Source organism: Polypterus senegalus, chromosome 4 (genome assembly GCF_016835505.1).
Source record: "Polypterus senegalus isolate Bchr_013 chromosome 4, ASM1683550v1, whole genome shotgun sequence".
Lineage (NCBI taxonomy): Eukaryota > Metazoa > Chordata > Cladistia > Polypteriformes > Polypteridae > Polypterus > Polypterus senegalus.
Genome location: NC_053157.1, coordinates 140,846,320 through 140,872,876, shown reverse-complemented (window position 1 = coordinate 140,872,876; position 26,557 = coordinate 140,846,320). Strand labels below are relative to the sequence as shown.

Genomic DNA, 26,557 nt, shown 5'->3' with positions numbered 1-26,557 from the left:
TATACAAACTTTGCAACAGCAAGAAAGATATTCAAAACATGCACCTTTTGTTACCTTTGCATGAATGATAATGTTCATCATTTAGACATAAAACATATCTAAATGTTCAAAGGGATGTACCCTTTTATATTGTATACTGTATGCATGCAAAGTGTTAAAAGATTAAATATCAATACTACAATAATGTATCAGTTAACTCAATTGTACAGGGAGTTAAGACACATAAAAGAAGACACACTAGATAAATGCTTTAATAAAGATACAGGAATATATAATTAACATATCAATGTATGCTTTCCAGGTTCCACCAGCTGACTTGAATTGGGTCAACAAAGGCCAGAATGAAAAGAAAAGAAAAAAAAAAAAAAAATCAACCGACACATTTTGGCACATAATTGATTTTAACTTTGCTTTTTAAATCATAAAAATAGGGGACTGGAAACAATCATTACATAACCTATTCACACTTAAACTAAGACACCCAAAATAAGTAATATAAAATGCAATTTATGAATGTGCTTTAATAATAAGTACAAGTTTTCCAAGCATTTGCTACCATGATTTTAAATTAAGTGGTTAAGCCTAAATATAAAATACTTATTTTAAAAAAGTACAAAAGACAGAGTGTGTGTTATAAGGTAGAAGAAATAACTGCACTGGTGCTTGACTTAAGTAAAGTGCAAAATGTAAATGTGAAATATTGACTGCAAAACTGCACTGAATTTGGGACAAGTGAAACGTCTTCAGCATATAATTAGTGTGACATAGAATGGCCATCGAATATAAACTATTTCAAGTCTGAAGAATGACACATGAAATGACACACAGCGGGGTATCCATGTGCCCGTTACATAAAGTCTGAAACAGGGATTTGGGTTTTCTTTTTGATACATTTTCACAGACTGACTGTCCTGCAGGAGGCAATGAAATGACGTCAGGAGTGCTCAGTGGAAACATTTTAGCGTACGTGTTGGTCATCCCGGTGTTATGTTTATGCCTCTTACGACTTTCACTTCAACAAGTCTTTGGTCATCAGTTTGCAAAGTCTTTCATTGAGTATAATGGATCCACCAGCTTGTTGTGCACATGCATTAACCCTAAAAAAAAAAAAAACAGCGGATGACAAGAAACCGCATCACAAAATGTTTTAAACAATATTTGGTAACAAACATATGGTAACTCAAACAAGAAAAGCATTTGTATTTCATGGATTAACCTGGTATTTTAGTGTTGAAAATACATACAAATCTGATAAGATCAGAAGGAATCAATTACCTAGCAATATAGACGTATATCTACAATTACGTGTGATGAAAAAATTTCTAATATTTGTTGCATGTCCACTTCACTCAAAATCAGTTTTCAGCTATTGTTGCATTAAATAATTGCCTTTTATCAAATGTACTTTGCTATGATCATCAGTGTGGCACTGCACTCCGATAAACACAAAGCCCTGATGTAAAGCTGTGCAGCGATTGAAACCACCACAGAGTAGGGCACATTTTTCTTGCAAATAGCTGTAGATGAGCCAACTGTCCATTCCATCCATCCATCCATCATCCAACCCACTATATCCTAACTACAGGGCCACGGGGGTCTGCTGGAGCCAATCCTAGGCAGAGTGCCAGCCCACCGCAGGGCACACCCACACACCAAGCACACACTAGGGACAATTTACTGTAGGATCACCAATGCACCTAACCAGCATGTGTCTTTAGAGTGTGGGAGGAAACACACACAGACACGGGGAGAGCATGCAAACTCGACGCAGGGAGGACCCATGAAGTAAATCCAGGTCTCCTTACAGTGAGGCAGCAGCGCTACCACTGTGCTGCCCAACTGTCTATTCCCCATTAAAAAATTAAGTATTTGACTTGTTTTGTTTTTTGTTTTTTTTAAATAAACTGACTGAACTTTATTTAAAATTACAGTGTTCATGAAAGCACAGGGAGACTGAGTACACTGCAGCCATCACCATCAAAAATCATCCTCACAATATACTGTACATAATGTACTAAAAACTCTGCTGTATCCTCTTCTGACCCAGACTTTGACCAGGATACTGTCCAGAGCTTTTCTTAGCTCATTGTAAACTGTGGGAAACTACAAGGCAACTGTGGTTATGGCTGCACTATCAAAACCAAGCATCTTAACAGGAACTCAATAAAGGAACAAATGGCTTTAATTGGATAATCAGAGTCAATTCAACTGATGGCATGTCAAGGGAAGTCATCTGTGTGCATGCTCTGGAATGTGATTGGTCAAATCTGAACACAGTAAGAATGCCCTTCTGAAATGATGTACAGGCTACTGGAAACAAGGCATGGAAAGAATCCTTTTCAAATTAAAAAAAAAAAACTAACAGTATTTTTCACATACAGTAGCTAATGTTACAAAAAAATTAAAACACTCTCACATGATTTATCTTAATTAACATCAAAAATGATTACACCTTTGACACACACTCTACATACACTATCATTACATACAGTATTTAGAGTTTACAAATGTTACAATATAAACATTTGTCACTCATGGACTATACATACATCCTTTTTCTGTCAGAGTTTTGTGCAGTTCTGGGTTGCACTATGCATAAAGCATCAATCAAACCTGGACATTCCAGATGAGGTTTCTGAACTTATTTGGGACACCCCAACGAGATAACATGCCAAAGTGCATTCCGATGGGCAATTGCTGCGTCTGTGGAATATTGCTTGTCTGTTGCTGAAGCAACAAGAGTCTCACAGGGCTGCAGCGAAATGTTGTGGCAGCAACTCCAAACCAATTGCAGTCGCAGTCTAAGTGCCTGTCGTCGATGGGTGATGCAAGAGACATTATAAATGCAGGGAACAGTATTACTTGGCCACGACCCTGTCTGTCTGCTGTGTCTGTGTATAGGAGAGTGGTAGCTCCCACTACAATAACCATGTTGTTCCTGTTTCAAGTTGAATAAAATTGGTTTTGCTGAAGTACAGAGACTCAGCTTTGTGTTTTGGGGCACAAGACAGTGACTCACACATCACATGGTGCCAGAAGTGGGGTCATTACTCCAATGGATCCCCAAGAAGTACAGCAACCCTACCCTCCTAATTGTACTTGTCTCACAGCTGGATAGGTTCAGTTTTGTATTGATTTTAGGCATTTGAATAAGATTTCCAAATTTGATGCATACCCGATGCCGTGTGTGGACGATCTGATGGAAAAACTTGGGCAGGCATCATATATTAGAACATTAGAACAATCTAGACGAGAACAGGCCATTCAGCCCAACAAAGCTCGCCAGTCCTATCCACTCGTTTCCTTCAAGAAAACATCAAGTCGAGTTTTGAAAGTCCCTAACGTCTTACTGTCTACCACACTACTTGGTAGCTTATTCCAAGTGTCTATCGTTCTTTGTGTAAAGAAAAACTTCCTAATGTTTGTGCGAAATTTACCCTTAACAAGTTTCCAACTGTGTCCCCGTGTTCTTGATGAACTCATTTTAAAATACAAGTCTCGATCCACTGTACTAATTCCCTTCATAATTTTAAACACTTCAATCATGTCACCTCTTAATCTTCTTTTGCTTAAACTGTAAAGGCTCAGCTCTTTTAATCTTTCCTCATAATTCAACCCCTTGAGACCTGGAATCAGCCTAGTCGCTCTTCTCTGGACCTTTTCTAGTGCTGCTATGTCTTTTTTGTAGCCTGGAGACCAAAACTGCACACAGTACTCAAGATGAGGCCTCACCAGTGCATTATAAAGGTTGAGCATAACCTCCTTGGACTTGTACTCCACAGATCGTGCTATATAACCTAACATTCTGTTAGCCTTCTTAATGGCTTCTGAACACTGTTGGGAAGTTGATAGCTTGGAGTCCACTATGACTCCTAAATCCTTCTCATAAGGTGTACTCTCGATTTTCCGACCGCCCATTGTGTATTCAAACCTAATATTTTTACTTCCTATGTGTAATACTTTACATTTACTGACATTAAATTTCATCTGCCACAAATCTGCCCAAGCCTGTATGCTATCCAAGTCCTTCTGTAATGATATAACGGATTCCAAATTATCTGCTAATCCACCTATCTTGGTATCATCTGCAAACTTAACCAGCTTGTTACTTATATTCCTATCTAAATCATTTATATATATTAAAATAGCAGGCCCTAGCACTGACCCCTGTGGAACACCACTCTTAACATCGCCAGTTCTGATGAGGTTCCTCGCACCATCACCCTCTGCTTCCTGTGTCTGAGCCAATTCTGCACCCATCTAAAAACATCACCCTGAATTCCCACTTCTTTTAACTTGATGCCCAACCTCTCATGTGGCACCTTATCAAATGCTTTCTGAAAGTCCAGATAAATAATATCATAAGCTCCACTTTGATCGTATCCTTTTGTTGCCTCCTCATAGAATTCCAACATGTTAGTAAAACACGACCTCCCTCTTCTGAACCCATGCTGACTGTTCAGAATAACTCCTGTCCTTGCCATGTGTTGCTCAATCTTATCCTTAATAATTCCTTCCATTAATTTTCCTGTGATGCTTGTTAAGCTTACTGGCCTATAGTTGCTTGGATCTGCCCTGTCACCCTTTTTATATAATGGGATGATATTTGCCATTTTCCAGTCCTTTGGAATCTCTCCAGTGCACAGTGACTTCCTAAAAATATGTGTCAAGGGTTTATATATGTACTCACTAGCCTCCTTAAGAACACGAGGATAAATATTATCTGGGCCTGGTGATTTGTTTGATTTCATCTTATTTAATCTGAGCAGCACTTCTCCTCTACAATTTCCAAATCCCTCAGTACCTCCTTAGTAGTTGCGTTTACCTCTGGGAGGTTATCCACTTGCTCACTTGTAAACACCTCAGAAAAATGTAAGTTTAGGGCATCTGCTATTTCATTGTCTGTATCTTTTAATTCCCTTTACTATTCCTGATGAACTTGACCTCCTCCTTAACTGTTCTTTTACTACTAAAATACTGAAAGAATCTCTTGGGGTCTTCTTTGCCTTATCTGCTATATTCCTCTCCAACTGTCTTTTAGCCTCTCTGATATCCTTCTTAATGGTTGCCCTCATGTTCTCATACGCTACGATTCTCTTTGCAGTCATTAGTCTTATATGCCTTATACAGCAGTTTTTCCTTTGCAACTTCTTTTTAAATCTTTATTAATCCATCGTGGAGTTTTTTAGTTTCCTATTAATTCCAAATTTAGGTATGTATCTGTCCTGCATTACATGTAAAACATTTTTAAACCTGTTCCACTGCTCCTCGACTGTCTCCACATTTAAAAGCTTATCCCAGTCTATCCTACTTAGACTTTGTCGCATCTGCTCAAAATTAGCCCTACCAAAGTTCAACTTAACAATTTTAGTCTTTGCATCTGTACTCTTACAAAATACTGAGAATTGTATTACATTATGGTCACTTGACCCTAGTGGTTCAATCACCTCTACACCCTCAATTCTATCCTGATTATTACAGAATACTAAATCCAGACAGGCTTCACCCCTGTTGGTGCTTTAACATGCTGTGTTAAAAACAGTCGCTGATTACTTCTAAAAACTCCTGCTCTTGTGCTCCTCCATCTGTAAGGTTATCCCAGTTAATATTTGGATAATTAAAGTCCCCATGACTATAATATCCCCCTGTAAACTTGCCTTTTGATATTACTAAAAGATGTGTGTTGAAATTACTGTCTGAATTGGGTGGTCTATAACACACTCCTAAAATAAGACCTTTTTCCCAAATATTTTCCAGGCGAAGCCACATATCCTCACTAAGATGGGGCTCATCATCCAACTGAAGATGACTTACATTTAAACCCTGTTTGGCATAAACAGCAACCCCACCTCCTTTTCTGTTCTGTCTATCCTTCCTAAAAATGTGTATCCCTCTATGTTACACTCATCCCCATCTTTGTTATTTAGCCAGGTTTCCGTTATTGCTATAATATCATAATTATGTTCTGCTACATACAACTCCAACTCACTTACCTTATTTTTGATACTTCTAGCATTAAGGCAAGCTATTTTTAATGTGTTAATCCTTCTACATTTACGTGTTTGCTTAGAATTTACATTACTATGCATTTTTATTTCTACGCCATTGTTTGTTCTTCCATGTATAGATCTAAATCTGACATGTTCTAAACTCCCTGCCCCCCCATTCCCTAGTTTAAACAATCCTCGACTAGCCTACACATACGCCTCCCCAATACATTGGTGCCCCTCTGGTTCTCCACCCTAGACCTCACGAAGGGTTATTGGCAGGTCCCTTTGGAGAAGTCTAGGTGTGAGAAGACCGTGTTCGCCACTCCAGATGGGTTGTTTGAATTTACGGCGCTGCCTTTTGGTCTCCATGGTACACTGGTGACCTTTCAGCAAATGATGGACCAGATCCTGCATTCCCATCCCAAATACGTGGGTGCCTATCTTGATGATGCGATAATTTTCAGTAATGTCTGGGAATCTCATCTCTTCTGCCTTCAGGTGGTGCTTGACAGTTTGCAGCTAGCAGGGTTGACAGCCAACCCTAAGAAGTGCAAGCTGGGTATGTCGGAAACCCATTATCTGGGGTATTCTATGAGGAATGGTTTCCTCAAACTTCAAAAGGACAAGGTCATGCCTTCCTAGGGCTCACGGGATACTACAGGTTGTTCATTTCTAATTTTGCATATCACGCCGCCCTCCTCACTGACTTGACAAAACGCAGAAGGAATCGTAGTGTTGTCTAAAAATATGCAAACCTACCTTTAAAATACTTCACAGTCTTTACTCGCAGCTCTAAAGTTGCATCTTCATCACAGACAAAAATTGTACGAGGGTGTTGTTGGAATGCTGAAACTGTCCACATGTGATTCACTCCGTCTTCAATTGCCTTGTACAAAGCAAAGGCTTTATGTGCTCCTGTGATCAGAATCATTACCTAGTGGAAAACCAGAAAATATGAAAAGGCAGATACGAGTACAGTATGTGTCAAATGATCACTATATTTACATACAATATTGTCCATTTCAAAAAACTCCCACATTCAAAACAAAGAAAATCTGCTGCAGACACTCCTACAATTTATCTTCTCCTTTTTGGTTGCTGTAAACTAGTTCAGACACTTTTACTAGCATATGGTTTGTGGCAGTCCAAATGACATGACAGTGTCCGAAGGAAATTAAAAAATACAAGCATATATAAACTTTTGAATAACAACAAGTGCTTAAACTAAATTACTTTTTAAAAACAAATACAGAGAATTAGTCAATCAAAAGGCATAATGGGAACACAGACACTTTTGGAGGTTACTGTAAGCCGTTACTCAGGTCATAATGCTACAGCTATATTTACATGAAGCTTAATAATCCAGTGAAAACTGATCTGACTGCACACTTGAAATAAAACATGGACATATTATAGTTCTTTGTCTGATAAAGTGTCCCAAGCAATGCAGGACAATCTAAATTACATTTCAACAAGAGTGAAAGAGATGACTAATACAGAACATAATTATTTGAATCAGATTTACCTGTTAAAACGTTTTCTTTCCAAAAGCTTCATAGGCAGTAAAACAGAACACAATTTAATGCTGATAGACATGGTCCCCATCCATTTCTCACATTTCTGTCTTTCATTTGCAATATACAGTATTCCGACATAGTATCATTACATCTTGCCTGAAGAAGGGGCCTGAGTTGCCTCAAAAGCTTGCATATTGTAATCTTTTAAATTAGTTAATAAAAGGTTTCATTTTGCTTCTCACTACATTCATAATCGCTAACATGGTACAACACCCTAGGAACTACAAACATAGTATACTGTGTAAGTTTTGAGCATCCTTTTATTTTTTGTCTTCTGAATAAGTATGTTAGTGTAGATGAGCAAATTATCCAAAAAAATCACAAATTACAGTGAATTTATATTTTATTATTATTAATTTTTTTATTTATATTTATAATTTGCTGTCCCCTCAAAATAACTCAACACACAGCCATTAATGTCTAAACCGCTGGCAACAAAAGTTTTGAGTACACCACTAAGTGAAAAATGTCCAAATTGTGCCCAATTAACCATTTTCCCTCCCTGGTGTCATGTGACTCATTAGTGTTACAAGGTCTCAGGTATGAATGGGGAGCAGGTGTGTTAAATGTGGTGCTATCGCTCTCACTCTCTCTCATACTGGTCACTGGAAGTTCAACACGCTTGCACGCACGCACGAGAGAGATACACACACAAACGTGCGAGAGAGACACGACTGGAAGCATACGGCTTGTTTTTAAAGAGACAGATCCGAGCATTGTTTTTTTTAACCGTGTCCTGTTCGGCTGTGAAGCAATCAGAATTGATGTCTGAATGCTGGCGACTAGCCTTACAGTTTTTCTCTCAAGTGGAGCGTTACAGCTTCTGCTGACGTCACGCCTGATACCAAAACTTTATTAAAAATATTTTCAGATGTTTTAAGATTCGAACCGGACACGGAGACAAAAGTGAAAGAAAAAGAAGAGAGAGAAGGAAGAGATGGAGGTAAAGGGGGAAGGGGGAGTTTTCGTATAGAATAAACAATAAATGAACCAGAATCCGCTTCTAGACCTGCAGAAAGAGAGGGGGGGGGAAAAAACAAACCACAAGACAAAAACATTGCTGCATCAGCTACATGAAGATATATAAAAGTAAAAATGTTTGCTGACAATCATACAGTTATTATTACTAAGGCATTTAGGGCCAACCACAACCTTAGATCATGTGCTGAAGATGTCCAAGTCATACTTATGAAATCACCATGTGAGCACCTGTGTGCGTACGCACGCTTGTATGTGTAAGGTTTTCTATAGGAGCATCCAAAAGTGAGTGTGAAGGGCCACAGACCTGCCCCCAAAAACGTGCGAAAGATGGAGGGAGTTCCAAGCCCAGATGTCCAGAGGTCACCCCAGAGCGCGGAGACCCCAGGGAGGCCGTCACCAGAGAAGCCCCAACCCCACTGAGAGGTGCAGAGGATCACCCCGGGGGTCACAACCAGCAGCCGGCAGAGTCCCGGGAGATATCAACGGCAAGCCCTCAGGAGCCGCAGCCGCACACCCCCCGAGTCGGCCGGGCCCGGATCCAAGCATTGTTTTAACGTAGTTGTATTTAATGAAGACTTTTTTCTATTGGATTTTAACCTCCACCTCACTTCTGTTTACAGTGATCGGCTCGTAGCGTGCATTGTTGCAATGTTACTTTCCTTGGTGGTTTATTAAATTACGGATTTTTCAAATGTTCATTTTTCTCCCTGTGCTTAAAACTCATTAAAAAAAAGTGTTTTTAGCGAGCGGTTCGTAGCGCTACAGTGCAAACTCTTGCAGTGTTAGTTGTTCAAGGTTTTCTCAGTGTTATTCAGTGTTTTTACGTTTAGTTTACTATTACGCTGTGCATTCTGTGGTGCAATTAACTATATTATATATATTAAAAAATCTTTAAAAAAAAAATATACAGTTTGTACGGTCTGGAACAGATTCATTGTATTTACATACAATCCTATAGGGGAAATTACTTTGGTATATATATTTTTGTATATATATATACATTTTTAACTCACTTATTATTTGATTATACAGAGTTTGCCTTCAGGTGTCTCAAAACTTTATCTTCGTCTCTTACATTATAATATATGTGTACACTGTATACTAGGTAGAAAATGAGGTTAACAAAGTGTATTTACCTCTCTGGCATCCATAACTGTTCCGACACCTACTGTAAGTGCCATTGTTGGAACCTTTGATAAGTCATTACCAAAGAATCTAGCATTAGCCACAATGGTATCCTTTGCCAATGTTTTGACTCTTGTTCTGGAAACCAAACTGGAGCCTGGCTCATTGAAAGCAATGTGACCGTCAGGGCCAATACCTGAAAGTAATAGAAATTAAATGAGTTTACCATTCTTTAAATACATAGTTATCCAGCTCAGGCCTTCTCAGAAATGGAACTTTAAATTTCATTTGAAACAACAAGATCCAGCAAATGAGTGGCAGACAAAAAAGACAAAAAGTACAGTTTAATAAAGAGTTTAAATTTTCACTTACTACAAATCTACATATTTTTCCAGTATTGCATATGAAATATTTATCAACACCTTTAAAAAATCTACAAGAGGAGTTAACAAAAAAATAGTGATAATTTAACATATATTAAATGTTCTGCCCACAGAACAATAGTGTCATGATGAGCATAAGAGGATTATCAACACCAACATGTACCTCACCATACTATAAAGACACTAAGGTGATGAAGGTGGCTAGATGGCCGCAGTCATCCAGGATATGATGTTGCTTATTCTAAAAGATTGTGGACCCAGGGAGGTTTGCTTTCCTTAGGAAAACTTTCAACTCGATTATTTACTTTTCCTCTCCAACACTGCCACTTCCATTATATTCTGCTACTTTATATACAATGTTTCCTGTATTTTGAAATCTCAGCATACACTCAATGTCTGTTATTTGGAGGTTCTGCTTTGAAACCTAATGCCTCTTCAGTATTACCAGAACAACAACAATGGTCAAATGCTCTACAGGAAATGCTTTACAGAGCTCCTCTGTGACTTTTTGCACTTGCACTGTTTGTTGGGCAAGCCACAAGAAAATTATGTTGAGACATTTACGCTCTATGCTGTCACCACCAAACACAGACTATTATGCAGAGCTCAGCTCTCAAGGGGATTTCTGATGTGTAATTAACATTGAACTTTTATTGATAAAGAAGCAAAATGTATTATATTTAAAGAATAAGTTAACATTTTTCAAGTGGAAGTTGCTTTTCACAATCATAAATTACTATGACAGAAGCATACTATGAAGCATATTTTATAAATTGTGAGAAGAAAAAAAAAAAAAAAAAGATAACTAGCCTGCTAATGCATTTCATAATGAAGCCAGTAGGTTCTGAGGTCCTTTTGTAAAGAAATACTTTGCAATTTACCAAATATGTCCAATTTTACATAGCAAAGTTTGCAATTTATAAAATTGTGCCTTCCTCATTTCTTAGGCATGCTTATGAAAACTAAAGCAACCCAGAAGATTCAACAGTGGAAACTAGAAATACGTTTTCTTTCTGTGTTTATGTTCATGTTTTGATATTTAAAGGTTTCTGAAACACTTAATAACATTTTCTTGTTGAAAAAAATTCAGTGACTTTGGCTTATTTTTCTGGGGGTAAATGTAACACTAAGGAGGCTAACAGCAGTACCAGTACCTGACCAATTGGAACATTTAATAATTCATCATGACAAAAACATGCTAGTGGTCCTCTTAATTACATTGTGCATCTCCTGATGAAGCATGCAAATAAACCCCAAAAATGTTTAAATGCACATTTGAACAAGTAAATGATTCAAATTTGAGACTAGTTATCAATCTGTTAATTTATCAATTCTTTTGCAATCTCCTAAACAATTCCAGGTTGTAGGGAGCCAGTGTCTATCCCAGCAACACTGGGAATAATGCAGAAAAGAAATGAAAATTGGACAAATATTACAGTTTTAATTATGGGTTATTGTGCAACTCTTGTGAGTGAATAATGAAAATATAAACATTTTATTGGGCATTTTCATTTACTGGCAAAGTACTCAAATAAACAGTAATGATTTTGAGTTTGCCCGAGTGCAATTATTTTGAGTTTTGACTCACAGTCCAAACCAAAATCTATTTAGACATAACTTATGTATGTTAGGCTAGAAATAGGACATACGTCTTGATGTTTTGGCAGTCTTGATGCCAAAACCAAAGTCAATTTTCAATTTTCTCCTAATACCAGATTACCTTCTACTGTCCCTTAAATTACAAGATTATGTTCAAACTCAGAAAATGGTATGTAGTGTGAAATACATTTATAATACAGGTTTTATTGTTCCTGTTATTAGGTACCCTGCATTCAAATTCATCTCTGCAACTGATTGACAAACAAAATTCTATTTTACTTACCACCAACAAACAGATCAATACCCCCTGCTTTACTAATTTTTTCTTCAAATGCTTCACATTCTGCTTCAAGATCTGGTGCATTTCCATCAAGAATATGGGCATTGGCAGGGTCAATATCAATATGTTTGAAAAAATTGTTGAACATGTATGAGTGGTAGCTTTCTGGGTGATCTCTTGGTAACCCTGTAAAGAAAAAAAATGTTATTCAGCTTCACAACAAAACTAAAGAAAAACTATTTCAATTAGAAATGTATAAAAAAATCAATATTTAGTAGGGTTTCTATTGATTTTAAAGTTAAAAGGAAAAGTAAAAAGGAAGCAAATGTCCAGCAACAACCCTTTGGAAAGTGCCTCTAAATGACACTCATTTCACTTTAAGAAGCTTAATGTGTGCCAAAAAAACATTCCCTAACAGCCCTACCCTACAGTCATCAGCCTGTCTGTACTACCTTGGATTCATGCTATTTACACCAAATTCTAAGCCTATCATCAGACTGTTGCAGCAGAAATGAAGATTTTTTAGGCTGGTGTCATTTTTCCCAGTCTTTGTCTAATTTCTGTGATCACATGCCCAATGTAGCCTCAACTTCTTTATGTTACCTGATATGAATGAAATCTGACATGATTTTCAGCTGCTGCAATGCACCCATTTAAGTCTGGTTTACTGCATGCCGATGTTGTAAAGATCAGTTTCTTGGATATTTCTGCCTTTCTGTTAGCGTGAACAAATCTGACCATTCTCTTATGATCGCTTATTAACCAAGTGATTTCGCTTGACAGATTTTTTTTTCTCTTTTCTTAATTACACCATTCTCTGTAAACTGTTGAAACTGTAGTGTGTGAAAATTCCTTGAATCCAGCTGTTTCCTAAGATGCTGGAAGAATCAAGTTCCACACCAACATTTATACCACAGCCAAGGTGCTCAGATCATGTGTCTTACACATCCTATTATCTGGTCAAACAACAACATATATTCAAAGGCACCTAGAATGGATGTCTTAAGGAGAAGAATATTTGCTTTAATGAGTAGCTTTATCTAACGGAGGCCACTGAACATAAAATAAAGTAAGTACAACCCATGAAAATCCACATTTTTCTGCATACCTGCAGTGCTTAATTTATCTCCAAAACCTAAAAGGAACCCTTTCCACCTCACCATGAACAAAGGGTACAGGAATGAACTGTGCATGGTTCTACAGACTCCACATCTAGTTTCTTAAATCACCCTGATAGGTAATCTAACTAACCAGTGAGATATTCATCCATTTACTGTTAGGTGGCAATGAGAAGTCAAGAAAAATGACACCTTTTATTGGCTAACTAAAAAGATCACAATATGCAAGCTTTCAAAGCAACTCAGGCTCCTTCTTAGGGAAAGATGTAAGGTCTTTATTGAACAGTATCGCTCAAGAAATAGCATGTCAGACTAAGACCACTGATCTGGAAGCAGTTGCTAGAAAACCCTTGGTAAATGAAAATATTTGACACAACTGTGCTTTTTATTTTATGGAAGTATTCCAATTAAACTTTTAAATATCATCAAAGAACATCCTAATTTCACAAGTTTAATAAGACTATAAGAGCAATAAGAAACACCTTTACAATAATTAAAAATAATAATATCCATGCTAGTGCCCGGCTGATAAGACTGACATATGAGCAATGAAGATGGCCAAATTACCAATGAACACTGTACCGATAGTGCTGGTGTGTTTATTAGTTTTCCTAGAAAAAACATGAATGCAAAGAAGTTTATGATGTTTTCACATGAACATGTCTTAAAATAACAAACAGGTTAAATAACCATACCTATTAACACCAACGGTGAAATTTTAGGGATCTTTAAAAAACAGTGAAAATAGGCATGCTCTTTAAACCTCATCAGTATACTTGCCTAACCCACTTTAACTCTCCATTTGCCTTCCTCTTTCTGAAAGTGGGAGATACTGATTAGTTTCATATAAACAATTCAAAGTCTCAACAGTTCCAGTTAATCTGTGTGTCTTTGAAGAGGAGGAAGGAACACCAGAGGACTAAGGGGAACATCTATGAAGTTGTTGGAAGAATGTGCTGACTCCATACAGCTAAGAAATGGTTGTAACATTTGAATAGCAAACACTGGACCTGTGAAGTGGCACAACTAAATCACTGGGCTGCACTGCTGCCCACAACTTCAAATGAGATACAGACTTCCTAATTGTCTTCTTACCAAGAAAGTAAACGAGAGTAACATACTTATTTAATTTTCTTGCTATAAAAAGTCTTGAGTTTTCTGTGTTATGCAGCTGTATGGACCTATATAAACTTTATAAGCTCCAAGATGTGCAGGTAAATGAGTTACACAACTGATCTGACAATTATTCTCACAGCAACACTAGAACCGGATGTAACATATAATATATAAAGAGGGTGACTAAAACAACCTATAATATTTAATTGTTTTTTCCATTACAGCAATGTGTAAAAGCAATTCTGAAGAATTCTTTGACAAACACTTTGTAGATAAGGAGTTTTTGAGCCCTAGAATTATTTAGCACATAATTGTTATATTGTTAATGCTCAATTTGTTAGCATCATTTTGAATATCAGTCAAGGGATGTAGATTTTCAAACTAAGGCAGTCTATGCTACGAAAATAACCTAATAAATGTGCTTTGCTTTGAAGAGCTTAAATGTCAGTGAAATATTGTCAGCACACACACACACATACACATATATGTATCTCAAAGCAGCATTATAATTGCAAAATATTTAAAATAAAAAATGATACATATTCCAATTATGTCTTACTGTATAATTAAAAGTATGATATGGTCAAAATGCCTCGACAGAGTGAAACAAATGAAATATAAAGTGTAATAATATATAAAGGCAAGGACTTGAGGGTTACATCATGTGTCAAACTTGCACTTAAGTATAAAAAATGCACATTTTCTAATGAAATATATTATTTATCACATTTATTTGAAATGTACAGACTCAAACAAAATTCAGTAACATCTGAAGTATGACTATTTCATCTTCAGCTGATTGATGCAAATTAAATGTGACTTACCCACATATTCATCCATGTTGAAGGTCTTCACATACTTAAAAGACAAATCACCACTTTTATGGTATTCTATTAATTTTTTGTAACAGCCCAAAGGAGTGCTTCCTAAAATTAATCAATCATAAAATGAATAATTACATTTACTTGTTTATTACAACATATGGACCAGTTAAACTAATGTGAATATTTTGTTTTAGGACCAACAAGCTTCAAACAGATCAATATTTTTTGTTTTTAGCCACAATGCACAAAAAAGCACATGCAACTTTACATGTCCTTCAGGTGCTACAAATCTGTAATAGAATCAAGAAAAATCAAGGCTTAATACAATTGACACAATACTGCTGTACAAATGCGCAAGTAAAAAGATTAGACTAAATTTGCAAAGCCAAACATGCAAGCTATATTGCTACACTGATAAAGGGCAAATCACGAAACGCTAAGATATAATACATCTGCTTGAATAATATTTCTCCTTTGAAATAGAGCTGAAGTATCAGCAGTGATAAATCATACAATTAAAGATTTCAGAAACATTCATTTTTAAGTGCATACACAGAAAATCCAAAATGCACCTACTGTCACATTTCATGTGCCTGCCTGCAAGCAAGCATGTATGAAGCAACTCAGATTCCAACTGGACCAATTTTTTTTTTTTTTCTTCAAGGAGGTTTGTCAGGAAAAGGTTCAAATTTAATTCAAACCATCTCAAATAAGCAATGCTTTAAGCCTTTTTTAAATCTGGAAAACTAAAATCAGTAGCAAAATGTGCAACCTTAAATACTGATTAATTTACAGTTTAAAATTTAACTTGAGAAAGATGATTTTAACTTATTACTCCTTTACTCATAATCAGATTCACTACAGTGGTGAAAGTATAAGTCTTCTCAATTATGACTGGACTAGACTTGAATACAACCAGTAACTTGGCATGACTTGCTTGAGAAAATCCTGTAATTTAAACTAAGATAAGATAATTAAGACTTCACTTGAAACTTGAAGTTTACTTGTGATTTACATATGAAGTACTTATTCCCATCTCCGCAAGTTATTAAGATGCCAACAGAGTCATGTAACAGGGAACACACGGTCACATCAGCGATGTGCAGAAACCTCATTCACCCTCTGTCACACAAACTCACATCTTCAGCTGCTTGAAGTTGTATCACGTAAATGAAATTATATTTCTAACCTTACATGTAATGAATGCAAATAAGGAAAGCAAAAAGTTACTCATCTGGAAATAAAGATTAAACAACTTCTCTAAGCATAGCTCAATAAATTATTTTGCATACAGTGGATAAACATGTACTTCACATTTATGTTTCACTAAAACCAACTTCATGACTGCATTATCTGTTTTTTATGATTTGATATTGGTGTGATACGTTATTATTCAATGTAATGTAATATGAATACTAAGATATCAGCAAAGCAGTATGATGACCTACAGTACTATATTGTTGCTTCCAACAAAATTAGCTTGATTTAGATTTTATGTCTACATCAGGTAGGTCTTTAAAAAAATGTTATGTTTAAGAAATATTAACTGGTCTGGCCAAATGTTCCATTCTAGTTTTACAAAGAAAACTAGAGGGGTGGGAATTCTCATACATAGAACAGTACCATTTGTAGCATCAGATGTAGTATTGGATCCTGAAGGGAGATATGTGATGGTCATGGGAGACTTATCTAACTGTAAAATGATTTTGATAAATGTTTATGCACCTAATGTTGATGATAAGGAATTTATACAAAATTTATTTGCATCCATTCCCAATCTGAACACTCATAAACTTATAATGGCTGGGGACTTTAATTGTGTTCTAAATCCACTTTTAGATAAGACTTCCTCCACAGGGGGAACGGCAACTAACACCGCAAAGATAATTACAAAGTTTTTAACTGATCACAACTTATCAGATCCCTGGAGGTTTTTAAACCCAAATTCAAGAACATATTCTTTCTACTCACCAGTACATCATTGCTACTCAAGGATTGATTACTTCTTTATAGATAATAACTTCTTGCCTAAGATTAAATCTTGTAAATACGATGCTATTGTTATTTCAGACCATGCTCCGATGATCTTGGAGCTGAAATTACTAAGCCCCATACACTCACCCCAAGCAGATGGCGTCTCAATCCGCTTCTATTAGCTGACGAGAATTGTACTGAATTTATATCCAAACAAATTGAATTCTTTCTAGAGACAAATACATCCCCTGAGATCTCTGCAGGAATACTCTGGGAAACTCTTAAGGCCTTCTTAAGAGGACAGATTATCTCATATCTTTCCCACAGAAATAAATCCGCGAAGAAAGTAGCAGAGATAAAAAGCGAAATTACTAAAATAGATGAAGAACATGCCAGACTACCAAGCGAGACTCTACATAAGAGGAGGCAGGCTCTACATTCAGAATTAAACCTCTTGACAACTAAAGAAACCGAACAACTAATTTACAAATCCAGACATCATTATTATGAACATGGAGAGAAAGCTAATAAGCTTTTAGCAACAAATTCACAAGCAAGAAGTGCAACGCAATCTCGTAATTACTAACACTAATGGAGATAAAATCATCGAACACAAAAATATAATGTACACTTTTAGAGACTACTATAAATCCCTATATACTACTGAGTTTAAAGAAGACAATATACAATCTAATGCATTTCTGGATAAATTACAGATACCACAAATTGACGCTATTAGTGTGGAGGAGCTCGATAAACCTCTGTCATTATCAGAATTACTGGATGCTATAAAGTCACCCAAGGTGGAAAAGCAGCAGGCCCTGATGGCTACCCTGCAGAGTTTTACAAGAAATTCTCCGCTCAGCTAGCTCCCTCCTATTAGCAACATTTACAGAAGCCAGAGATAACCAATCTCTTCCACAAACCTTTCGCCAAGCACTAATCACTGTCTTTCCAAAACAAAATAAGGACTTATTACAATGTGCATCATACAGACCAATTTCACTTCTGAATAACGACGTTAAAATACTCTCTAAAATCATAGCTAGAAGGATGGAGAAAGTGCTCCCCTCATGAATATCACAAGACCAAACTGGATTTATTAGGGGCCGACACTTATCTTCAAATCTTCGACGCCTGTTTAATGTAATATACTCACCAACTAAATCAAACACCCCAGAAATATTATTATCATTGGATGCAGAAAAGCATTCGACATGATTGAATGGAAATACCTTTTACTATTTTGGAGAAGTTTGGGTTTGGCCCAACATTTGTGCATGGATTAAATTACTGTATACTAACCCAGAAGCTTCAGTTTGCATCAATAACATTTGCTCAGACTACTTTAAACTAGAACGTGGCACAAGACAAGGATGCCCTTTGTCACCACTGCTGTTTGCAATTGCCATTGAACCACTGGCAATACATTGTCGAAATACTGATCAGATAAAGGGGATTAGCAGAGAAGGACTGGAACAGAAAATCTCATTATATGCAGATGACATGGTACTGTATATATCGGACCCAGAAAATTCTGTGCCTGCAGTCTTAGCAGCACTCACAGAATTTCAAAAGCTCTCTGGTCTCAGAATTAATCTGAATAAAAGTGTACTCTTTCCGGTGAATTCGCAAGCATATAATATTAGATTAGACACCCTTCCTTTTATCATTGCAGAACAGTTTAAATACCTCGGGGTAAACATCACAAGTAAACATAAAGCTCTTTATCAAAAAAATTTAGTCGTCTGTATGGAAAAAATTAAACAAGACTTGCATAGATGGTCAACCCTTCATCTCACACTAGCTGGAAGAATTAACACTGTTAAGATGAATATTCTTCCTAAGCTCCTTTTTATTTCAAAACATACCAATATACATTAATAAATCGTTCTTTAAGCAATTAGATTCAACAATAACCTCATTTATTTGGAATTCTAAACATCCACGCATCAAAAGAGCGACCCTACAAAGACAAAAGGCAGAAGGCGGCATGGCTCTACCTAACTTCCAGTTTTATTACTGGGCGGCAAATATACAGTCGATAAGAACCTGGACACAAATAGAAGAACATACACAGGCATGGACCGCAATAGAAGTAAAATCCTGCAGTACTTCTTTGTATTCCTTGCTTTGTGCTCCAATAAACACACGTTATCGGCAATACACTAATAACCCAATTGTGCTCCACTCACTTAGAATCTGGAACCAATGTAGAAAGCATTTTAAGGCGGAGAAGCTTCTTTCTGTGGCACCTGCAAAAGAACCACCTCTTTCAACCCTCACAAACATATGCAGTTTTAATATCTGGAAAAATTTGGAATTAACTTGCTTAGAGATCTTTATATAGACAACGTCTTTGCATCCTATGAACAATTACATTCCAAATTTAACATTCCAGCTACAAATTTCTTTCACTATCTTCAAATCAGGAACTTTGTTAAACAGAACCTTCCAGATTTTCCTCATCTTGCACCCTCATCCACGCTGGAAAAATTATTGCTCAATTTCAAGGAGTTAGACTCCATCTCTACAATATATAAAATCCTTTTACAATCCCTTCCTTTCAAAGATCCAAGAGGACACTGGGAAAATGACCTCTCAATTAATATATCAGAAAAGGAGTGGAAAGTAGCAATGCAGAGAATTCACTCAAGCTCCATATGCAAAGCATACAATTATACAACTCAAAATTATATATCGAGCACATCTGTCTCGACTAAAACTCTCAAAATGTTTCCAGGGCATGATCCAACCTGCGACGTTGCAACCAAGCCCCAGCCTCACTAGGTCACATGTTCTGGGCCTGCTCCAAATTAACATTATTCTGGACAAAAATTTTTAATTACCTCTCAGACAGTCTTGGACTCACAATCCCTCCTAACCCATTAACAGCTGTGTTTGGGGTTCTTCCAGAGGGTCTTAAAGTGGAGAAAGACAAACAAATTGTGATTGCATTCACTACACTGTTGGCACGCAGACTTATTCTGATAAACTGGAAGAACCCAAACTCTCCTCTTTAAGTCAGTGGGAAACTGATGTGTTATATTATTTAAAATTGGAAAAAATCAAATACTCAGTTAGAGGATCTGTGCAGACTTTTTCAAAACATGGCAGGATCTAATCAGTAATATTTTGAAATGATTTTATAAAGCACAGAGAATTTGTTGATTTAGGTATTTTTAAAAGCCTTAAATTTTACACCGTTTGGCTTGCTCTCTCTCTCAAGGGTGGGGATCGATCTGTTCTTAGCATAATTCTTTTTTTTTGTAAAACTTGATTGCTATGTATTGATTGTAATAAAATAAATAAATAAATAAATAAATAAATAAATAAAATAAGAAATATTAACTAAACCTAGCAATAAACTCCAAAAACAGCCTAACAATACTACAAAAATGTATTTCCTATATCACTTAGTTTTCATTGATGCCATTTTGCAACATATTTCAGGCACCATAATGCAATTTAGGACCAGTTTTAATCATAGTACATGATATTGTAAAAATCTCCCAAAAACATGTATTATGTTTTCTACTAATACATATATTTAAATGATTGGCTTATTATTTATGTTTAGATAAAGCTCATTGTTTTAATTATATTCAAAAATCAATTATGTGATATTGATCTATTTAAGTAAATAAAGAAAAATATAACAACTTTAATTAACTAAGTCCCTGAATGTGCCTGAAAATTAAACCATACACACATTTTCTGTCTTATTTTCCTTTCAGAAAATTGTCTGGAAAAAAAAGGAAAAAAAGCAAGTGTGCCATAAAAGCACAATATAGCAGCTATTCTTTGTTATTATTCCCTAGATGATTCTGAGAAATATCACATACTCTAAGCAGCCATGGTTTCTGTTCCTTCTTGCACACAGCTGTCACTTTTAGTACATAGTAGCCAGATACAATTTTCCAAATGTACAGTATTTCTAAAAAGGAAGATTAAATTTACTAACTGCCAGGCTCCAGAACCAGTTGATATTTAATTTATGTATTTTTGATGAATGTGATGGACAGATCAGACCTTGTCTATATATAAGAATAGACTTCACTACAATCTGTACCAATTGTTATAAAATAAAAGCAACAAATGGTTGCATTTATGTTGTCAGCTTTTCTGTTCTTTTAGAAGAGATGGATGCTATCCATAGCAATACCATCTATCCACCTTCTTAATCCATTTATCCAGGGCATATTTGTGGGGCAGCTAGAGCCTTTCCCCAGCTACCATCGAGCACAAGCAAGGAACACCACCAGCAGAGGGCACCAGTCCCTCACAGCATCAGCGCGCACACACACACACACACACACACAAGGACAAGTTTAGCAAAATCAATACACCTAACCTGTATGTCAGACTGTGGGAGGAAACTGGAGCACTTAGAGGAAACTCCAGTGGACAGAGAGGGGACATGCAAACTTCACACAGGGAGCACCCTGGAGTGAACACCAGTCTTTTTACTGAAAGGCAGCAGTTCTACCACTGTGTCACTGTGCCCATAGCAATACATTTTTGTATGAGTACATTTTTATTTTGCAAATGTTCTGTTTTGTGATTTTTTGTTTCAGTGAAGGAACAAGCTTCATTTATGCAGAATCAGTTGTACAAGCTTTGTTCACTATGCATTTATTCTACAAAAGCTAAGAAATGCTCCAACATTTCTTATCTTACATTGAGGGTCATGAAAAATAAGATTGTTTCCAGAATCTAACTAATGCAAGGTCATAAGTTTCATATTCTGTCATCTGAGACCAGTACTTTGTGAAGTACTATTATTACTACAATAACATATTTTCCCTAACCACTGCTTTTATATTTCTTGAATGTAGCAAGTATTAAAAATATAAAAAAAAAAGTTAAAAAGGTCAGCTCTCATTATTTTAAACAATACACATATCTTCTTAAAAATGTACAAAATACCAAGAAGTTTAGAAAGCATTTAGTTATCTTATGGTAAATAGCTGTAAAAAAAATCTTAAGTCTAATGCTGTGTCTACTATATTTTAATCTACACATGCAGATCATTTTTTCAAAACTAGTTTAGCCACAGCATGTCCTTGAAGTGCTAATCCTAGCAGTACAATCCACATAAAAGATAAAGTTGTTTGTATTTGTTAAAGAACTGATCCAACGAACACAACTCATGAATACAATAACTTGTCTAATTAATTTCAATACTTTAAATTCCTCAGTCAATTGAATACATGCATAAATACTTCACTAGGTAATAGTTTACTTATTCTTCCACAACACGATTAAGGAATGTTGCCTAATAGATAAAAATAAGAGTTTACAAAAATAAAAGAAAAATATGTTGGATTAAAGTGAAAAAAATGTGTCTACTTAAAGATGGATATTTATAGGTTCATAACTCTAAAGTGATATATTGTTTATGACTAAACCTACTTATACTTTAAGGTTAAAAGGAGAACATATGGTTGAACGGTTTAAAGAAAATGCTTACCAGTAGGCAGTCCTAAAGTAAAATATTTGTGTGGTCCAGGTTGAAACTGGATAATACGGTTACGTATGTATTTCGCAGCCCATTCACTTGCCAGATCATATTCGTCAAGAATTACCAGTCTCATTCTTTCTGGAATTACAAAAACAGAATTTTAAATATTAACTACAATAATAAAAAGCAACAAATTCTGTACAAAACTAGTTCCAAACACAGCAGGTTCATAGTATTGCCAGCCCTCTGCTGTTACTATAGTATTTACAGTAGCTCATTTTGATCATGGGTTACTGTCTCAAAAAAAAAAAAAAAAAAAGCTTTATTTACATAGAACTTAATCCAGTTCACAATGAAATGGCTTATTTCCCAGAAGCAAAAGAAAAAGTCATCAAGCTCCTCTAATTCAATCCCTCTCAGATAACATAAAGCAAAAGGTTGAAACAAAAGCAACACATGGCATGTCTCAAGAAACTCGCTTACATTTTAGGTATAAAAAAAACAAAAACACATTAGGCTGCTTGATCTACTTTATGAGATGAATAAAAGAATGCACATACTTATGTTGAATTAAGAAGATCTATAGAAGAGGCCTCACACCAGCATCACTTCTACAAAGTCAATTAATAAAGATACTTAGCTTGCTCACCAATCTAAATCAGTCAATTTTCACTCTAAATGACTCAATCAGTAATTGGTAAATTGATACATTTCAAAGGCTGATTGTCCCTAATTGCTGTTTAATGCTATAATATCCTCATTAAAGCAAAAGGAAAATAACTCATAATTTTGATTTCATTTTTATTACAATGCTTTAAAATCCCCACTTTAACTAGCCTAATGTTAGGCAACATACTGTGTCACAGAATTAGTCCCAGTTTTACCTTGCTGCTGGATTGATAAATAATGTCTAGATTAGTGAGATTAAATTGGAAATATTCAGGCCACCTTTGTTAAAATATCGCTACTACTATAAACAAGAAAAAAAGTAGATAGATTGCATGGATCCTGACTTGATACTGTGATGATTTCTGGGTGAGTTCAAAGGTGCTGACCACCTTTTTTTCTGAATGTCGCGATATTAAATGTACCGCACCACTGCCCACTGTATAGTGAACGCCTCCAAAATAATAAAACAAGTCTGCCTTCTATCTTCCTGTTATTTTGCTTCATTAACTATTCTCACATTTTAGTGGTCTTACTAACTGACTGGCCATCGTTTGTCTTGATCTTTGTCAGGATAGCAACCCATAAATGCAGCCACAAAAAGGGGCCTAAATCCTTACAAAGCACATGGCATTGCGCCTCGCTACATCATTAATATTTTTCATTCGCTGGTGACAGTGCGAAGCATGAAGTGCTCATGACAATATTGATTAGATCACATTAGTAGCGCTCAGCTGGTGTCCCACTGTACAAATGTATTGTGATGTGTTTTGCAGCTGCATGGACAGAAGTGAGGAATGGGAAGCAGGGCTGTTGTGGAGACGAGGAAAACATACTTTTTGTAAGGGTACAGAACACGTCTGTAGGAAAAGTTGTGCAACTGGGATGAGGGATAAGATCATGCTTTCGCGCCAAACAGGCTGTGTGGTTTAAACTTAAGCATCTAGCTCTAAGTAGTAGTCTGAAAACAAGACAACAGTGCTGATGCTTTCTTTTTACAGGGTGCAGCCGCTTGAGACTTTGATGGCTCTTACATTTAAATAACAGTACTGCTAGAATTTTTTTTAAGTTGCCGCTTGTTCTTGCTTTAGCTTCCACTGCAGTCATTACCATAATAGTAAAGTACAAAAGAAAAACTAGCGTATGAAAACAGGCACAGACGTAATATGGACAGATTATGTGAGGAAACAATCTAACTGCAGAATTATGAAGAGGACAGACCTAAATCAAAGTATGGTGAAAAAAATAAAGTAATACAATAATCTAGGAATGATGATATACATGGTCTATTATGTAGACACAAAACAGGAGAGGTACACCTTAAAGGACACTTAAGAAACTGAGACTTAAACAGGTAAAACTTGCCTGAATTAGCCTCATTTTACAATCAAGGCTTCACTTGGTCCACTTACACAAAGTGTTTCTCCTTAATTCATCGCAGGCATAGATGATTCATGAATATGTATGCACACATGATATTTAAGTAACCCTAAGAAACAATCGTTGGATCTATCATGGTTCAAAAAGACAGAGAGGGATATGTAATATCTACATTTAATTGTCTGTAAATTGAAATAAGAAGCTGATGGGATGTATGGTGTATAATGGTATGCTGTAGCTTGCAAAAGTAAGGACACAAGTTACAGAATAGCTCGTTCCTTGGAGTTTTTGGTTGTTTTTTTATTGATTTAAAATAGAACAAGTAAACTGACAGAAAGTCTTTCCAGCAACCCATCAAGAAATAATATTTGATGCATGAACAGTAAGAATCCATAACTATACAAAAAGGAAATGTGTCAATTATTAAGAGAAGGACAGAGAGAGAGAAACTGTGCAGCAAACTACAGCAGGCCAATCACATTAATAAATGTATTATGGTTCACAATCGGTGCACTTCATAATTAAATGTTATTGAATTTCTCAACTTTAAAAGTCTTCTTTAAATTGTCTAGATTAATTGTATACTTTTTTGTGAATATCATGCTTAAGGCAAATATGTATTCAGTACCAATGTGAGTGGTGTAAATCGCAAGAAATTAAACAAGAACATGCTGCAGCTTTTCTTTTGTTTGTTTTTGAAGTTTCTGCCACTGGTGGGAACTCTTTCAACTTGGTACTTTTACTCGTTATGAAAATTTTACCTGGAATAATATAAAAACTAATATGACTGCTAAGCCTGAAGCACACTACCTAGAATCACTGATAAAGCTATGGTTAAGTATAAATGCATTTTGCATAATCTCATAAGCAACTCTTGTTTCATACACTCAAAAACGCTTTGATAGCATGAATGCTACAATGTCTAGAAAACACCAAAAAAATGTTAACAACCCATTTTAGTGCAACAAATATTCTGCACACTTCCAGACTTATAGATTGCCTTTCAAGATTCCCTAAACTATCAACACTGCACAAAAATGGACCCGGTGCAAATAAGTGTAAATTGATTCCATTTGTTTGCACAAAAAGGAAATGGACTTTATGCCACTAAATTATTTGTGCAGGTGGTAGCAAATATAATGAAAACGGCCCTACAACTGACCCATGAGGCACACCATAACGACTCACTACTGACTTTTGTGTTTCCAAATCACAACCCTAGCTATAACACTAAGAAAAAAATAAAAGCCATTATATTGTTTGGAAAGAATGATCAACTCAATTCAAACATAAAAAGTATACCATGATTATACTTTAGCAATAGTGGAGGAAAAAAAAAAACATTGACTAACTGATACACTCAAATACAGCTTTAATGAATCAAACAAAACAACACACAATAACGAATGTCTTATTTACAGTGTGATGTTAAAGGTTTTTAAATTATTCAAAACAGCCATTTATCATCACTATGTAAAAAGCGTTAGAATTACTCTGTTGTGATGGGTAGGGACAAATAAGTTAAACCTGGATTGGCGGTTTTTCATATTAGCAAGATGATAAATGTATTATGTTATGACCGTGTATTTTATTTCATGGTAAGAATTATTTTCTCCCTTCTAAGGTCTCCTACTGCCAGAGCTGTGAAATATTCTTCACAGAACGCTGTAACTATAAATTTCGTGTTGCTTATTTGAAAAGTCCATCAGTGCCTGCTGGTCGTTTCCTTTTCACTCGTGTCCTAGATACACACGACAGGTTCACGTCAAATAGTCACCACAGCACGAATTCTACTGATGCTGGCAATGAGTAAACATATGACAACAGATTTTAATATACAAAGTGATCGCTCGATACACGTTTAAAAAACGCGTGCATCTATCACCGTTTAGTACATGTAAAGCAAAACTTTTTTTCTTTGTCCAAAACGCAACACACAAAACCCTGCCGGGAAAAATAAGTCACTCAATAGCAGTTACTTGCCTGCAGTAGTCTCTTCCGGCGTTCCGCTGGACGATTAAAGTAGTGGATTGACTAAATTATCACTCATGTGATCACTGATCATGTGCTTTTCACGTGT

General features: G+C 36.0%; 1 protein-coding gene across 1 annotated transcript; it reads right to left on the bottom strand.

The window, feature by feature from the left end:
• Nucleotides 1-233: 233 nt before the first annotated feature.
• On the bottom strand, nt 234-26,557 carry gnpda2 (glucosamine-6-phosphate deaminase 2). The gene is made up of 7 exons (XM_039751378.1): nt 26,461-26,557; nt 22,441-22,569; nt 14,994-15,095; nt 11,939-12,121; nt 9,685-9,869; nt 6,750-6,924; nt 234-1,097 (listed from the first exon to the last, which is right to left on the bottom strand). Exons 2-7 carry the CDS (start codon nt 22,562-22,564, stop codon nt 1,033-1,035), a joined length of 834 nt encoding a protein of 277 aa, XP_039607312.1. The 5' UTR covers nt 22,565-22,569; nt 26,461-26,557; the 3' UTR covers nt 234-1,032.